The following is a 16,057-nucleotide window of genomic DNA, read 5'->3' on the forward strand; positions in this document are numbered from 1 at the left end:
CACACACACACACACACACACACACACACACACACACACACACACACACACACACACACACACACACACACACACACACACACACACACACACACACACACACACACACACACACACACACACACACACACACACACATGGTTAAGTTGTGGCTAGTTTTGAAGGTTCTATTATGTAGGTTCTCAAAGTTTTTGGCTGGGGACCTCCGGAAATGCTTTGGCCATGTCTCGCGCACCCCCGCCCCGCCCCCCTCTCCACCTCCAATACAAATTGACCGCTACAATAACCTTAATAATAGAGAAAATAGATCATAAATAAATACTGACACCAGATATAATCATTAAGGAAAGTTTATATATATATTTATATTTATATATTGATTTCCATTTTACAGTCCATTCAATTGCGAAAACAATAAATAATAATCTGGGGACCCTCCAAAATAATGAATAAACTTGTGCTGTGAGGACTGGAGCAATGAGTTCAGCGTCTACTTGTTTATTGTAAACTTTATCCAACAGCGTTATTATGGGGGTCATTTTTTGTTTCTGTTCCACATCTGTTTCACTTCCAGTTATGGATTTACTGTTAACAAAACAATGACTTTATCCGTACTTAATTATAACACAAACATGACAGCTGAGCTAAGTAAGCATCTGGACGTGACAATAAGGTCCATTACTGCTTGTTATCCTTCACAACATACACTCCAACGCCTCGATCGTCCACACGTCCCTTACATCAGTGGTTCCCAAACGTTTTAGCCCGCGGACCCCCATTCGAAGAGATATGCCAGGGACCCTCCATAAGAGAAGATTTATACATCTCTAGCAGTGATTTTCAACCATTTTCATTTCAAGGACCCCCAGTTTGACATGCAACAGGCTACGGTCCCCCATTTAATGGCATTTCTATCTCTGAGACCCCAATGTATATTGTAAAATCGAAGTTAATTTAACTCTGAGAGTGTACAAATGGAACCAAATGGAGGGGTTCATTTGGTTCCATTTGTACACTCTCAGAGTTACAGTCCCATAAGGGTCCATTTGGTTCCTAACTATCATTATCCCACTATCCCAGTGCCGTGATTTTTTTCCACCCTAAAACATGATCATCGGGTATTATTATTACATAAGAAGGAAGACTTTTTACGGTATACAGTAATGTTAAACTGTTGTTTTCAGTTCATTGAGTATGCCTGGTTTGCATGGTGGGTGGTGGTGGGTGGTGATCCACCTGAACTGAAGCCGCACCCACAGCTGTTGTTGTATGATAAAGGGGGAGGAGCTGTTTCACTGTCAAGGTTTCAGCCACCAGGAAGAAACCCTAAATACAAAAGGGAATTGCACATAACAACCACACCAAGGGGTCTAATTCTCATCAAAGTCTTACGTTAGTTCCTTACCTTGGCAGCATGCGGAAATCACCAGAGTAAGCCTCGTACTTGTAGTTGATGACGTGCCAGTCGGTATTGTACATCTTGATGCACTGCCAGAGAGGTCAACGGAGAGAGAGCTGGATTAGGAGAATTACAGCAGCCACACAATGCTGCACAACCATGCCAATATAACAAGTTACGCCATGCCAGGAATGTACCGGTATCCCAAAGAGAACGCACAGTTCTGTCCTTTTTAGTAAGTTTTACCATGACTCATGGAGACGGATTCATGGACACATACATAGCCATAAACAAGATATCTGGAGCTCATGCACCGACGTGTAACTCAGAGACACCCCGGGGTCTAAACTGCGGATGAGCCTGCATGGTGTTTTTGTGCCGAAGATGTCTCTTCTTTCACAATTGTTTGTGTCATGACACGAATGTTAAAGGGAGAAGGTAGGAAGTCCGCACACCGTTCTTTAAGCTCCCATCAATTTTATTTAAGGGATCAGGAATCAATTGTTATGTCCATATCAAATAAATAAACATAAACATAAACGTTTCGATCAGGAATGAAGACCCAGAGGGGTCGAAACGTTGATTCCTGATCCCTTAAATAAAATTTATGGGAGCTTAAAGAACGGTGTGCGGACTTCCTACCTTCTTCCTGTATGTATATTTTTGTCCTGCACCCGTCGACATTTTTGAGATGTGTGTGCTTCCCGTTTGGATGTTCTCTCATGGATCGTGAAATAAAAAAAGTATTTAGTAATTTTTCTTATTTTATTTTTTTTAGGTTTTCTGAGCTCAATTGAACCCAAAAAACGTTTAACATTCAGTAGATGTTCTGCTTCAGAGCACACAGAGAAAACCCCAGGCCACAGAAAATCCACTGAATGTTCAAAGTTCAGGTTGTCTGGGTGTAATTGAGGTCATAAAACCTAACATTTTAATTAATGTCATGAATCCTTTAACCAATCTGGATGGGATCCCCTTTTGGTGTTTTAAGCATTATGTCATACTTAAGCACCGAGTGCCGCGCTACGAGCTTGTACATCTGTTTTAGTCAACTAAAATTGCAACTAAAATAGAACTAGACGAACACTAAATTATTTCAGATGACTAAAATATAACCAAAACTAAATTACATTTTATTCAAAAGACTATGACTAAACCAAAATCAACAGTGGACCAAGTATAGAACCCTGGGGGTGCCCGCTCAAGTCTAGTATTTAGGGTTTGAGTGGTTTAACTGCGAGTGGGAATTGTCCGAGTCTAGTATAGTCAGACCTCGAGCTGAATGTGTCTTTGTTCCGGAGATAAGGCTTGCGTACGCTTTAACAAGTCCTATGACAACTGTTTCCATTCCATATGAGAGTATTATAAGAGCTGGCTGTCGAATACAGATTGAAAACCTGGCCTGTGCTTAGTAAAAACCGGACCGTGCCAGGAAAGTGACATCACACCGGGCTGTGTTTGTTCATTGCTGTTACGATACATCATGGGTGCAGCTAGCGTTTACTGCGCAGGCATGCTTCGCCCGTCCTCCAAGTGTTTCTTTACGAGCTCTCAGGGCTGACCTGCTGCGTTCAAGCCAGATCATCAATAATTTTTATTTATCGTCATTTAAGTTCACTGTTTTCTTGTTTTTTTTCCTAATCCCGCTGGTTTAAGATGTCGAATGAAGGTCATGTCATAACACTGACGTTTTCGTCTTCAGGAGGCCAATTTGCTCTTGCAGCATTTGAACTCAGTAATGAAAAGATTAACAGCTTGAATACAACCATGGTTGTACTATAATGTACCTTTCCGTACACAGTAAAATCCTCAGTGTAAATTTAACTTGTGAAAATGGAAATGGAATGGATCAACTAGGTTTATACTGTGAAATCCATGATCTCGACCACAGTCGAAAAATTATGATGAGGCGAAAACATTGTGAAACTGAGGCCAGTTAAGACCGATATGAAGTTAGGGGACTTACATGGCCGGTTAAGACTGAGGTTAGGGTTAGAGTTAGAGTTAGAGTTAGATTTAGGGCTACGGTTAGCAAATAGTCGTACAACGCGACCAAAGCCACAATGGCTGACAACAATGTCAGTGGAAATGTCCATACCGGCTGCATTGCATGGTGTTAATAAGGGCTGATGACGGAGATTAAATTATGTGATAAACTCCGAAGCCTCTAGTAGTCAGAATCGTAAATCATGTTTTGGGGTGTGCAATGGACACAACTGCATGCCAATCAAACTGACTAACTCGGTCAGTCACAGCGAGTCTTTTCCTGGACTTGGCAGATTGTATATTATGTATTTCATATTTATTTATGTACCTCTTTGACAAACAGACTCCGTGCTTCCCTCTCAGCATTCTGGGGTACAGAGGGAACCACAGTCCTCCTCTGTCTGGAGATCTGGGCCTCCTGCATATGCACGCACGCGCACACACACACACACACACACACACACACACACACACACACACACACACACACACACACACAGTCAAAAATCAAGAGCATCACAGAGCGTTGCCATACTTTCAAATCACAGAGCTTTATGGTTCTTCTTTCTTTCATCGCACGCACGCACGTGTGCGCTCGCACACACACACACACACACACACACACTCACACACACACACACAAAAACTAAATGGAAGACAGCTGAGGGAGACTGAGAGAGAAATAAAAAATAAAAACCCCAATGATGGAGTCAGAGAGAAAGCCAGGGAGACACAGACACATGGATAAGGATAAATAAATAAGGATAAATAATTCTCTAAAGTCTCTCGGGAGGAGTCTCTCGGGACGGGGGAGAAGACGAGACATATGGAACCAGAACACGCCGCTGAACAAAACCACATGTGTCCGTGTGATGCACGAGGCTGTGATGTGTTTGACTGGTAGCAGCCGTCCGATTACCTCAGGAATAAGCTGCGGGGTCATACTGGGTCGTGTATATTGGTGAGCTGGAAAATAAACTGCGATTTGTGATCAGATACGTTCTTGTCGAGTGTAAAGCCTTTCCGATTGCTTCAGGCCCGCAAACCTTAGGAGGGTTATCTACGTAGATGTGAAATGGTCTATTTTGGTCAATACGACAGAAATTATGGACAGTCGTGCAGGTGCTCCTAAATTCCATGTTTTGGGGGGGCTTGAGAAAACTCATGGTTAATTTTGCAACCTGGTGATGAGCTCACAGATCAGCTGTTTTCGCAGAGCGGACGTCACAGCCACTCCACACTATGTGTGCGTGCGTGTGTGTGTGCGTGTCTTATTGCGAGAGAGATAGGGACAGGGGTGATGGGGAGCGTTCAAGACAGATATACTGTATGTCGCGTTGTGTTCATATAGCGAAGTAAAGACGGTTGCATCCCCACTCAAAATGCACACCTGCCCAGTCGGGCATCACGGTAGCAGACTTCACCTGCCTGACCATTTTATTTACCTGCTCCGTGCAGTCGGGCAGGCGTTAGTGTCAAGTCAACCCCTGAATAGGGTGTTGATACTTTTACCTAAACCTAACCCTAAAACGAAAATGTATTGTGAATACTACTTCCATCACTGCATGTTGCAATGAAACAGACAAGCACTTCACATGACTCAATGGATGGGCTCTCATACTGAACTGAAGTGAACAATATGATGGTACAGTAAGGTAGTCAATGGTAGAACAGTGGCCTATAATTTCGTTAGCTGGGTATAAATGGAGAGGTAGGTAAGGTTACTAAGGTAGTAAGGTATCTATTATCTAATATTGAAAGCATTGATTGATTGATTGAAATATTTATTAACAGTTTGTAGAATTTACAGTACATTTTAAGCACAAACTCAATACAAAGACTGTCAACTGTGAGTGGACGACCCAATTAAGCATTACACTTGTTTACAACAGGGTCCACATTGTTCAATTCATCAAAATCTTTAAGCATGGGTTTAATAAGCAGTGCTTCTACTTTACAAAGTACAAGCTAGACTTTATTAACCTGCTCTCGGGAGATACATTTAAGAATCAGATACTGTAGTTCCGATAGTGCTCCTCTGTTTGTGCAGACAAGGCCAAGCCTCATGTTTGGCCTTAATTCTATTAAGTCAGAGTGCACTACTGTGTGCACAAAGTCTAATAACAATAATAATATCTGAGATTTATATAGCGCTTTTTATAAATACTTAAAGACGCTTTACATTTGTGGGGGGCCAGGGGAGACAACATAGAAATATAAAAAGCACAACTTAATTAGGAAGAAATACAGTAAAAGATAAGAATTAAAAGCAATAAAACAGTACAAGTAACAAGTTGAAATCAAGTCAACTTGGAAATAAGGCTAGTCTAAACAGGGGGTTATTCAGGGCGGCCTGTTTAGACTATAGCCTTTCCAAGTTGACATGATTTCAACTTGTTACTTCTAGGCCAGTGGTTCTCAAAATGGGGTCCGGAGACCCACAGGGGTCCTTGAGGGAGTTCCAGGGGGTCCCTAGGTAAATGATAGATAGGAACCAAATGGACCCTGTATATGGGGCTGTAACTCGGGACCATTTTGGTTCCATTTGTACACTAGTTAAATCAACATTGATTTTACAATATAAATTGGGGTCCCAGAGATAGAAATGCCATTCAATGAGGGCCCATACACTCACTAACGCATGTCAAACTGGGGGATCCTTGAAATAAGAAAACAGCTAGAGCTGTGAAAATCTTCTCTTACGGGGGTCCCTGGCATATCTTTACAAATAGGGTCGGTGGGCTAATAATTAAGTGTCAATTTTATTAAACAAATAATTAGAAAGAAGAAAAAAACACTTTTTTTTGTTGTTTTTCTTCTTTGTAATTATTTGTTTGGTCCAAAATATTTGTGTTTGTTGTCATGATTTGTCACAACTCGAGTTGGCTTTGTACGACACTATAAGGTCTTTAAATAAATACTTTTTGAAATGTCTATGGGGAAAATGCATTGGGAATTATTTCCTGGGCCTGGCGTCATCATGAAAGGGGGGCGGGACTGCAACGCTCTATAGGTGAGGAGAACCCTGGCGTCCTGGAGGGAGAAGCACTGTTCTAGGCTTCATGTATAGGATGAGAACCCTGGGATGGGTCCCTGGAGGGAGTGGTGGGTCCCTGGAGGGAGGGGTCCCTGGAGGGAGTGCTGTCTCACCGAGACGTCGTCGACGGGGCAGAGCAGGAGGTCTCTGTGGGGGTCACTGTGGATCTGGGCCTTCCTCTGGAACACCACAGCCTCGTAGTCCAGAGGCTCGATGATCTTTGGCTGGTCCTACCAAGGCAATGGAACAACACAAACACATCAGTCAGTCGTGTGTGTGTGTGTGTGTGTGTGTGTGTGTGTGTGTGTGTGTGTGTGTGTGTGTGTGTGTGAGTTTGTGTGTGTCTGTGTGTGTGCGAGCGTGCCAGTGCGTGACACACACTGTAACTTGTGTCCTGACTCCTGGGTCCACTTTCCGGTGAACCGCAACAGGAGTCAGGAAGACACTAGACATCTGGAAATGTACCTTCACTGACTGACACCATGACCCAGACCCACCTGGAGGCATGTTGAAGTCACGCTTTATGTTCAGTGATTACGTTTTGAGTGTCCATGCAGGGACAGATTGATAGCTGAGTGGAGAAAGTGTACCTAATGGGAGATTGTTGCACATAAACAACACAAGATGGAAAAGTGTACCTGAGGTTGTGTCCCTAGTTAGTAGTTTCCTCCCAATATTGGGTCATGTCCTTTTACTTTTACTCTCTCTCTCTCTGTCTTTTCTTTCAGCTGTCTTGTTCTTAGTCAGCGTACAAAGATTATGCCCCATTGAGTGAGGCTGTTGCTATAACACGGCATCTCGATACGTTTTACAGTAGCTTGCAGATCTGCTCTTTTTGGCAAGTGACACTGTCACACCACAGAATATAAATGAGTCTTAATAACTGTAGTTTCACAACTGCCCTTCAAGGATCACTTCCTCCTCCATGTAAAGCAGAAGCCTCAAGCCTCTCTCTCTCCTCTCTCTCTCTGTCTATGCCTGTCTTTCTTTCTGTCTTTCTTCCTCTCTCTCCTCTCCTCTTTTACTTTCCACACCCCTCCTCTTTCCTCACCCCCCTTCCTCTTCGTAACATGATCAGTGTTGCAGTGGAGGCTCTCTCTCTCTCTCTCTGCATGCTGCTGAGCTGTAGCTTCCAATGTGGTGGTGGTGATGTGGTTGAGCTTGTAGCACATGACAGGAAGCAGTGCAGTGTGCTGCTGCTGCTCTGGGCTGCTGGGCATGGGGCCCATGCATGCAGCCAGCAGCACATGGCTGGATATAATACGTTGAACAGACCTATGATGTGTCTCTGACGCGTTGGTTGGTTGGTTGTTGCTTGTGGTAGTGAGGTGGCAGAGCATTACATGAGGGCAGCTACATATGGGCGATTTGTTGAGCTCCCTACTGTGATAAATCTGTTTGTTGAATCAAATGCTTATTCTGTACTTGTTCTTAACCAACCCATTTGTAGAATCGTTCCCAGGTCTAAATGGGTTAAGGGAGGATGGGCCGATCGGGGGGGACCTCTGGAGCCTCGGTCGGAGTTCCCAATGCAGCTATGGCTGCCCAAATATGGAATGTGTTGTGTAACCTCAAAGTGCCGTCATGGCATCAGGGATCAGACACAAACAAAGTCCATATATGAATGGGCACAAAAGGGGCATAATACTGGTGACATCAGGGATCTCCATATATGGGCATAAAAGGGAATGACAGATACAGAGATCTTATTAAATCGGCAGTGACGTGTAGCTGTGAGGACCGCTCACACCTTCATTTCTGAGGAATGAGAACAGCTCTAATATATACAGTAGCAGCAAAAACGTAAAAAAGACTTGCTGCTTTGCTATTTTAATTCATACTAGACCTGTATGTGCCTGTCGGCTACCGGCCTACTTGAGAACGATGCAACTTGGGAACCTAATAATACCCGTTGTCAACTTGTCCTAGCACCCGTTTTAACTGTCTGTCTGTGTCCCACATGGATGATCTCTGTATCTGCCTGTGTGTGAAGAGGGAAAACTGACTGAGTGTGAAAAGTGGACTGGTTAAGTAGGCTAATCAATTGTCAGGTGTGGGGTTGCCATGGCAACCAATTGGCTGCATGAGGCAGAGGCTGGAAATTGCACAGGTGAGGGGATTTAGGCTGATTAGGCCCACTGGCAGAGCCTGACCAGAGCCTTTTGTGGTTGTTCTGGAGAACCGTGGGTCCGACAGACTCGAGTCCGGGCACTGCACTCCCTGCGGGGGTGTGGAACCAAGGGGCCAGCTAGGCACTCCAATGTTGAAGCGCTGGGCCCTAGTGGTAAGAGGAAGGACTGCAGGCGGACCCGTGGATTCTTGACGAGTGCAACCGAGCGCTCAATGTTAAAGCCCAGCTGCACTTCCGCATTTGGGCACCAAAATTTGGTGCCCAAATGCTGAATCAGCGAAGAAATGGGGAAATAGACGGTACTTCCGGCAGCCTTCCGGGTGCTTCAAAACGCCACTGAGCAACTTCCACTGACATGAATAGCGGAGGGGGCGGAGCTTCGCACCAGTTTACGCCAGGGCTCCACTGGGCGCGTCGCGTCTCCGTCGCGTCCTGCTCGTGTCATGACAACGTCAACGTCACGCTAGAGGTGCTCCACCGCGGGCCTTTGAAAACTGCGCGTCAGCAACATTCTTTTATGTTGCTGTCAACGCGTGCGTGCGTCAAAAAACGAACCGGGGCAATTTTTTTGTCACCGAACGCAGCACAACGCAACGCAACGCGGGCAGTGGAGCCACCCTCCATTGATTAAAAGGGAACATTCCCGACGCTGACGGAGACGCGACGCAGACGCGATGCAGACGCGACGCAGACGCGACGCAGACGCGCCCAGTGGAGCCCTGGCGTTAGTCTCTATCCTTTTAATACTCTGTGTGGAACGCATGTGTCGAATATGAAGTCGGTGGTGCAAAGTGCAAACGGTTCTCGAGTTACGTGCATTACAACCGTACACACGCAGACACACACACACACACACACACACACACACACACACACAGACATGGCACATTTATAGTAGGATTTTTTATTTTACTATTTTGTATTTTCTTACATCCATTTGATTTTCTTATCCAAACTCCAGGTGTTAAGTACATGGATTTCATCATCAACACCTGCAATGTTGCTAGCAGCTCCAGCTGGCATTGTATCTGCATGTGACAGTAAACACCTGGATATGGTGCAAGTAGACTACTAGACGAGAGTTTGGCAGCAGTATGCTGAATGTGCTGCAGCTAGTATAGCAGGTGAGGGAGTGAGTTTTGGAATGGAAGGACAGAGAGGGAGGGAGGGCTGAGTGGGAGTCTGCAGCCTGTCGTCTCCCTTCGGTCAGTCTGCAGTAATGTAGCCGAACAAAGCTCCCGCATGGCCTCGCACGCATGCATGCACACACGCACGCACTCACGCACGCACAGACGCACACCAGACACAAGCACAGTTTTTCCTGGAGGGGGCGGGAGGCCCAGTTGTAGGTTCTCCCTTACTCCCTTAAGCTCTTGTCCTCACTGTCCTTCATTACGAATGGTTAGTGTTGTGGGATCGAAATACTATAGACCTATACCCACAGGCCCCTTTTCCACCGGTTGGGTGCTTTTTGGTTCTTAGTCTATGAGCCAGAGCTCCAAAATTGGAACGTTAATGATGAATTGAGTGGGAAAAACCCTTCCACAGTAGTAGCTTTTTTCTATTCTAGTTTCTATTTTTTGCATATTTTCCTATATAATGCCTAATTTGAATATTCAAATGTACAATTTCAGAAACATTTTAATACAATACAATAGGCCTACTGTAGGTGAAAATTACAAAATATGTGATTAATATTAAAAGGCTACTCCTAAGGGTTATCATATATTAATTTACTTATATTGAGCGGCGGTGGCTCAGGGGTAGAGTGGTTGGATGGCAACCGCAAGGTTGCCAGTTTGAACCTGGGCTCCCCCAAGTGTCCTTGAGCAAGACACTGAACCCCTAATTGCTCCCGATGTGCTGGTTGGTGCCTTGCATGGTTTCCACCGCCATCGGTGTGTGAATGTGTGTGTGAATATAATGCAAAATCTATGTAAAGCGGCGCTATATAAATGCACCATTTACCATTAACCCTATAAACAATTTAATATAATTGTTTATAGGGTTAATTGGTATGGTTTTTCCCACTCAATTCATAATTAATGTTCCAATTTTGGAGCTCTGGCTCATGGCCTAAGAACCAAAAAGAACTGAACCGGTTCCCAACCGGTGGAAAAGGGGCCTCAGTGAATTCCTCTGCCCAAAGCCCGGTAGCCTCATTCATGTACACTGTAGTCCAGCCAAACCCAGCTAGCTGCACACGTTTGGCTCAGGGATTTGTCGTCATGATCTCTCCACCACTTTAGCATGAGTGAGCTCACAAGTAGTTGCACAACTTTCTCTGAATTAATTCCCAGTGGTTTAGCCCAGTGGTTCCCAAAGTGGGGTCCGGGGACCAAATGGACCCTTATGGGTCTGTAACTCTGAGAGTGTACAAATGGAACCAAATGGACCCGTTTGTACACTCTCAGAGTTAAATTAACAGTGATTTTACAATATAAATTGTGGGTCCCAGAGATTAGAAATGCCATTAAATGGGGGTCTGTAGACTAATGCACGTCAAACAGGGGGTCCTTGAAATTAAACGGTTTGAGAATCACTGCTAGAGCCTTAAACATCTTCTCTTATGGAGGGTCCCTGGCATATCTTTTCAAATGGGGGTCCGCAGGCTAATTAGTGTCAATGTGGGGGCCCTTGACACGAAACACTGGTTTAGCCTCACTTGCATCTTAGCCCAGCATGGGGGAGAGATTGATACAAAAAGGCCCCCTTATTTATGAAACTAGAAACAGGAAGTTAAGACAAGGCTCAAGAGGATGAGCCTACGTTCGTTCGTTGCAGATGTTTCTCATTGTTCTATACTTGCTTGCATGTCGTTGCTGTCGGGCAGAAACCTCTTATCTCCAAATTGTAACGTTTTGTGTAATTTTTGGTAAATGAATGCCCTACTTGACCATGATACTACAACGTCACACGAAGCACGAAGCAAAATGTTTTGAGCTCGTAGATCTGACCTTTGCTGTTTTTTAAATTGAATACCGAAAGGTATACCGTTTAGGTCTTGTGAGGTTTGCACCAAACAGAGACGACGTACAATATTTAACCACCTTGTCCTCTATCTTTTTTTAAAACCTATCCACTGTCAAGCTCCAAAGAGCCAAGGTTCAAAGGTCTGATACTAACTAAGTCAGTTATTTTTTTCCCTTTTTGGGCTATGTATAGTCCGCTTGTTGAACCTTGCCTGGTGAGAACTCTTTGAAGGCAGCTTAAGTTTGTGCTCTATGCTGTAAAGCTCTCAGCTGCAGAGCAGAGCGCTCCCCCAGCTGTTCACACAAATCTGGGTGCATGGTTTCTCCATTTTTTTCGTCACATGTGCCCCGTCTTTGGTCATCGGAGCTGCCCCCGGTTTTGTTTTGAATCATCCCACGACTGTCATCTGAGTTTCTCTGCACGGCCGCCGGGAGGCTTGTGGTTCTCTGTGATCTTTTGTTGGGTGTGGGGTGTTGAAATCTTTCGGGACGAGTGGGAGGTTTTGTTACCAGTGCCAAGTCAAAATGATGCTTCTAACATGGGATCAGAATCACTGCTGTTTGTTTGTTTGTTTGTTTGTTTGTTGTTTATCTGAAACTATAGTGCAGCCGACAAATCATCTCTGTCAGTAATAAGACACACAACGCAATTAAAGACATTTGATGACTGGCTTACAGTATGTAATGAGAACATTACGGTCAGCACACCCTGTTGGCTCTGGGAGGCCTCCTGAAAGGCTCCATGATGACACTTGATTATTAGGATGAGAAGGATGTTTTTTTCTTCAAATTGGAATCGAACCTGGCTGACTTGCTGATCAGGGCATTTTGCACCCCTTATGGTATGCGCACTAAACACTTGGCTATTGGATCGGCATGAGCACATCATGGTTTTGAGTCTCAGGAGAGGTACAGATATAGAAATATACACATACACTACACTGAATACAGTATATATCGACTTTTCCAGACAGAGACAGACAGACAGACAGACAGACAGACACACGCACGCACACAATTAAGCTCCAGGTTAATTTATCTTGTGATGAAACTAAGTTACAGAAGTGCATAATAATGTGTGATATTAAAATAAATGTACTGTATATAAGCTTATATAAACACAATAATAATCGTTTAGTTAACCTCATTGACTATCTAGTATGTTCAGGGCTTCTGGAGAGACAAGCCTTTTCAGTTGCTCCTGACTTTGCAAAGTTTGCATACAGCTTGGCCATGATTAAATATGTCCAGCATCCACAGTAGCATCATAATTGACTGTAGATCGCAGCTTATACAACTTATAAAAGCCATAAGCAACACCACACAGTGAATATACGACACTCTATTGACATTATATTAATTTAAAATAGTCTTGCCTGGCTATTACTGCATCTATCAGACAGGTCATGCTGATATTGGTAATATACTATAATATACTTATAGGGGCTCTTTCAGCGAAGACTCGTTTTGTGTACTGGAACGCAACGAAAAACTAAAGAGGCCATGAACAGGACAGGAGAACCGGATGCATGAACAAAATTAAGACACACGCACGCACACGCGCACACGCACACACACACGCCTAAGGGAATCCCCCATGTGAGAGGAACACGGGCCATACCAACCTCCACAAAACACTGCTTGTTCTCAGTTGCCATGCCAACACCATCAACCCCCCCACCTCTATCTCTAGCTCTCTCTCTCTATCTCACACACACACACACACACACACACACACACACACAGTCTCATACACACACACACGTGCCGTCCTGTTGGATTTATCTTAAACCTAAATCTCGGTCGTATGCCTGTACAACTGCGCTTGCGGGAAACGACCGATTTCTCTACTATACTGTAGCCGCCTGCGTCACAAGTTCAATCACAACAACCCATGTCTGCTGTGCCCAATCAAGACCCCCATCACAAGATTACTTGTAACCTCATTGCGTCACAGTCATAAATAAAACTGATCATCATAAGACCCAAGAAGACACGCCTGCACTCCCTGCAGTCACTGGAACAAGAAGTCATAGTATTTTGTCTGGAATCCCTTCATCAGAGATGATGGTGACGGGCTGTTGACCCGGTTTGTGACACGGCTATGGAGATATTAATTGGGAAGGACAAGGACAAGGGTTGCGGAGAACATTCTCACCAAAAGATGATGACATTGCAGTCGCTCTACACTTCTACAGTGACATCATATTGGGTTACTTGGGAGGTCACGGCATGGGGTCAAGCCAGCCCAACTAACACCAGAATCATTTTCTCTCATAGCAAAAGCACACACGCACACACACACACACACACACACACACACACACACACACACACACACACAAGGAATGCTTTATCAGCATTATAGCCTCCAAGCTGTTCATTCCAACCAACTGAGCCTAATCCCCCCATTATTATTGCAGATTTGCAGTCTTTTCCAGCCAACATCAACATGAACTTACAACTGCAGCAGTGCTCTTTAGAATAAGACCATTAATTTGTGACACTCACTCAAATCAATACACGGTCGTGAACACACACACACACACACACACACACACACACACACACACACACACACACACACACACACCAATCAATCAATGTGTGAATGTGCACATACATGTAGCATGCCATGCATTAAACCCATGGACAGACATAATTGCCCCAACGAGGCATGCTGCCTCTCTGTCCCCCTGGCACATAGCACAGCTCTCCTTCTCAAGCACACAAAAGGAAACAAAACCCATATCCATGTGCTTCTGTGAACAAGGTCACACCACCACACACGAAAGTGTAGCCTGTGATACTGATGATGGCATTTTAAGAATTTAATTATCCCATTCCTCACTGACTGAGGGAGTCGGTTTCCTCTGCGTTTCCTCATCAAACAGGGATCGAGGACCATTAAAACAGGATGATTTCAGGACAGGCAGCGTGGACGGTGGTACTAGTAAAACTGGCGCTTCTCAATGGAAACAGGCAGAAAACCGAAAGATAATAAAATGAAATAATTTTAACAAAAGCACATGGCAGTTTGCATAATATGACAGACACTCGAGTAGCTTTCTTGCTTGCTGTGTGTGTGTGTGTGTGTGTGTGTGTGTGTGCGCGCGCGCGTGCGTGTGTGTCTTCCTCACCACCACCACCGAGGTCCTCACAGCCTCAGAGACGCTCTGTCGGACCTCCGCCGCCGTCCCGGGTTTGCTGAGCCTCTTTGTGAATTTTCGTACCTCGGACATGACGGCTGTCCTGTCGCTACCCGGTCCGCTAGTACCGTATATACCCTCCAAAAAAGAAGTCACCCGCTCCTCGGCTCGTTATGTATGTTTTTCCCAGTCCCGGCGTAAAGCAGCCACTATACGGGCATCATTCTCCCAGACGGAGGGAGCCGAACACAGTGAAGTGAGTGACAGCCAGATGCGGAGGACTGGAGGAAGGAAGGAGGCGGTCCACCGGTGCGGCGGGCGGCGGACAGCGGTTTGTAGCGCGGGCGCGTTCGGAAATAACGCATTGAGCGCACTGTGCTATGCAAACTAATGGGCGAGTGCGCTCCGGTGCGGTATTTCCGAACGCGCCCATAGTATGCGAGCAATGTTGCCAGGTTTTGAGATAAACAAGCCGTTTCGGTGATGGTCACCCCATGGGGTCTTTTTGTGCACTTCACAACAAGGATACAACAAAAACACAGCAAAAAACACAATAGCAAGAAAGCACAGTAAAACATAGTACAAAAACATAGTACAAATGTGCCAACACACATGGTTATAACAGTTACCATACGAACTCAGTGGAACTTTTTTTTTTTGAAAAATGTGGAATAGTTATAGTGCTATAGTGCTGACAAATGACAATGTTTGAGTGACCACATCAAACACGAGGTGGATGCTGGCAAATACTGCGGCATGGTCATGCTGGACCTCCAAAAGGCTGGTTAACAAGCTAAAAGCAATTGGTTTTGATAGCACATCAGTGAGCTGGATGCAATCCTACCTGGAGGGGAGAGAACAGAGATGGCAGAGGCGTATCTACAATAAGGCGAGGGCAAGCGTCCGCCTGTCCAAATCCATTTCTGGCCTGGCCAAAATCCATACAATGAGAAAAAAAGAGGACAAAAACAAGACCTGAGAACTATTAATGGACTTGCGGTAGAGCACGACCCTCAATCACCCATTGGAATGTAAATGCATACCTTTCAGTCTTTGTATCCTACTCGTCTGGCAGGTATATCTCTTTGAAAACCTTTAGTGCTACGATTGTGCGCGGGGAGACGACAATTAACACATCTTGCCTGCCCAAAAAGTAATTCCTGGATATGCCACTGACAGATGGAGATGGTGGAGGTGAACGGAACACTCCCTACCCTACCAACTGTCATTAAGACACGTGAATCCCTTGACTCCTTCAAAACCCCTCTCAAGGGGCACCTACGGACAGCTGCAATTCTAAACTGGTAAAATCCCCCTTTTTCCAACTTTATGATGATTTCCTGTTTTTGGCTAGTAGTGTATATTTGTACGTCTGACGTCTCT

General features: G+C 44.8%; 1 protein-coding gene across 2 annotated transcripts in view; it reads right to left on the minus strand.

Annotated features, from left to right (window-relative positions):
- Positions 1–14,911, minus strand: part of dock11 (dedicator of cytokinesis 11) — a 100,646-nt gene extending 85,735 nt beyond the window's left edge. For both annotated transcript variants that reach the window (XM_083789070.1, XM_083789069.1), the window contains exons 1-4: positions 14,666–14,911; positions 6,536–6,652; positions 3,714–3,803; positions 1,406–1,488 (exon numbers count right to left, since the gene is read on the minus strand). In XM_083789070.1, coding sequence (XP_083645196.1) covers positions 1,406–1,488; positions 3,714–3,803; positions 6,536–6,652; positions 14,666–14,767 — 392 coding nt within the window. In that variant the 5' untranslated portion in view covers positions 14,768–14,911. The remainder of the gene's footprint in view (positions 1–1,405; positions 1,489–3,713; positions 3,804–6,535; positions 6,653–14,665) is intronic.
- Positions 14,912–16,057: the final 1,146 nt, after the last annotated feature.

The sequence above is a fragment of the Protomyctophum parallelum genome, assembly GCF_964188405.1.
Source record: "Protomyctophum parallelum genome assembly, chromosome: 18".
In the NCBI taxonomy this organism is placed as follows: domain Eukaryota; kingdom Metazoa; phylum Chordata; class Actinopteri; order Myctophiformes; family Myctophidae; genus Protomyctophum; species Protomyctophum parallelum.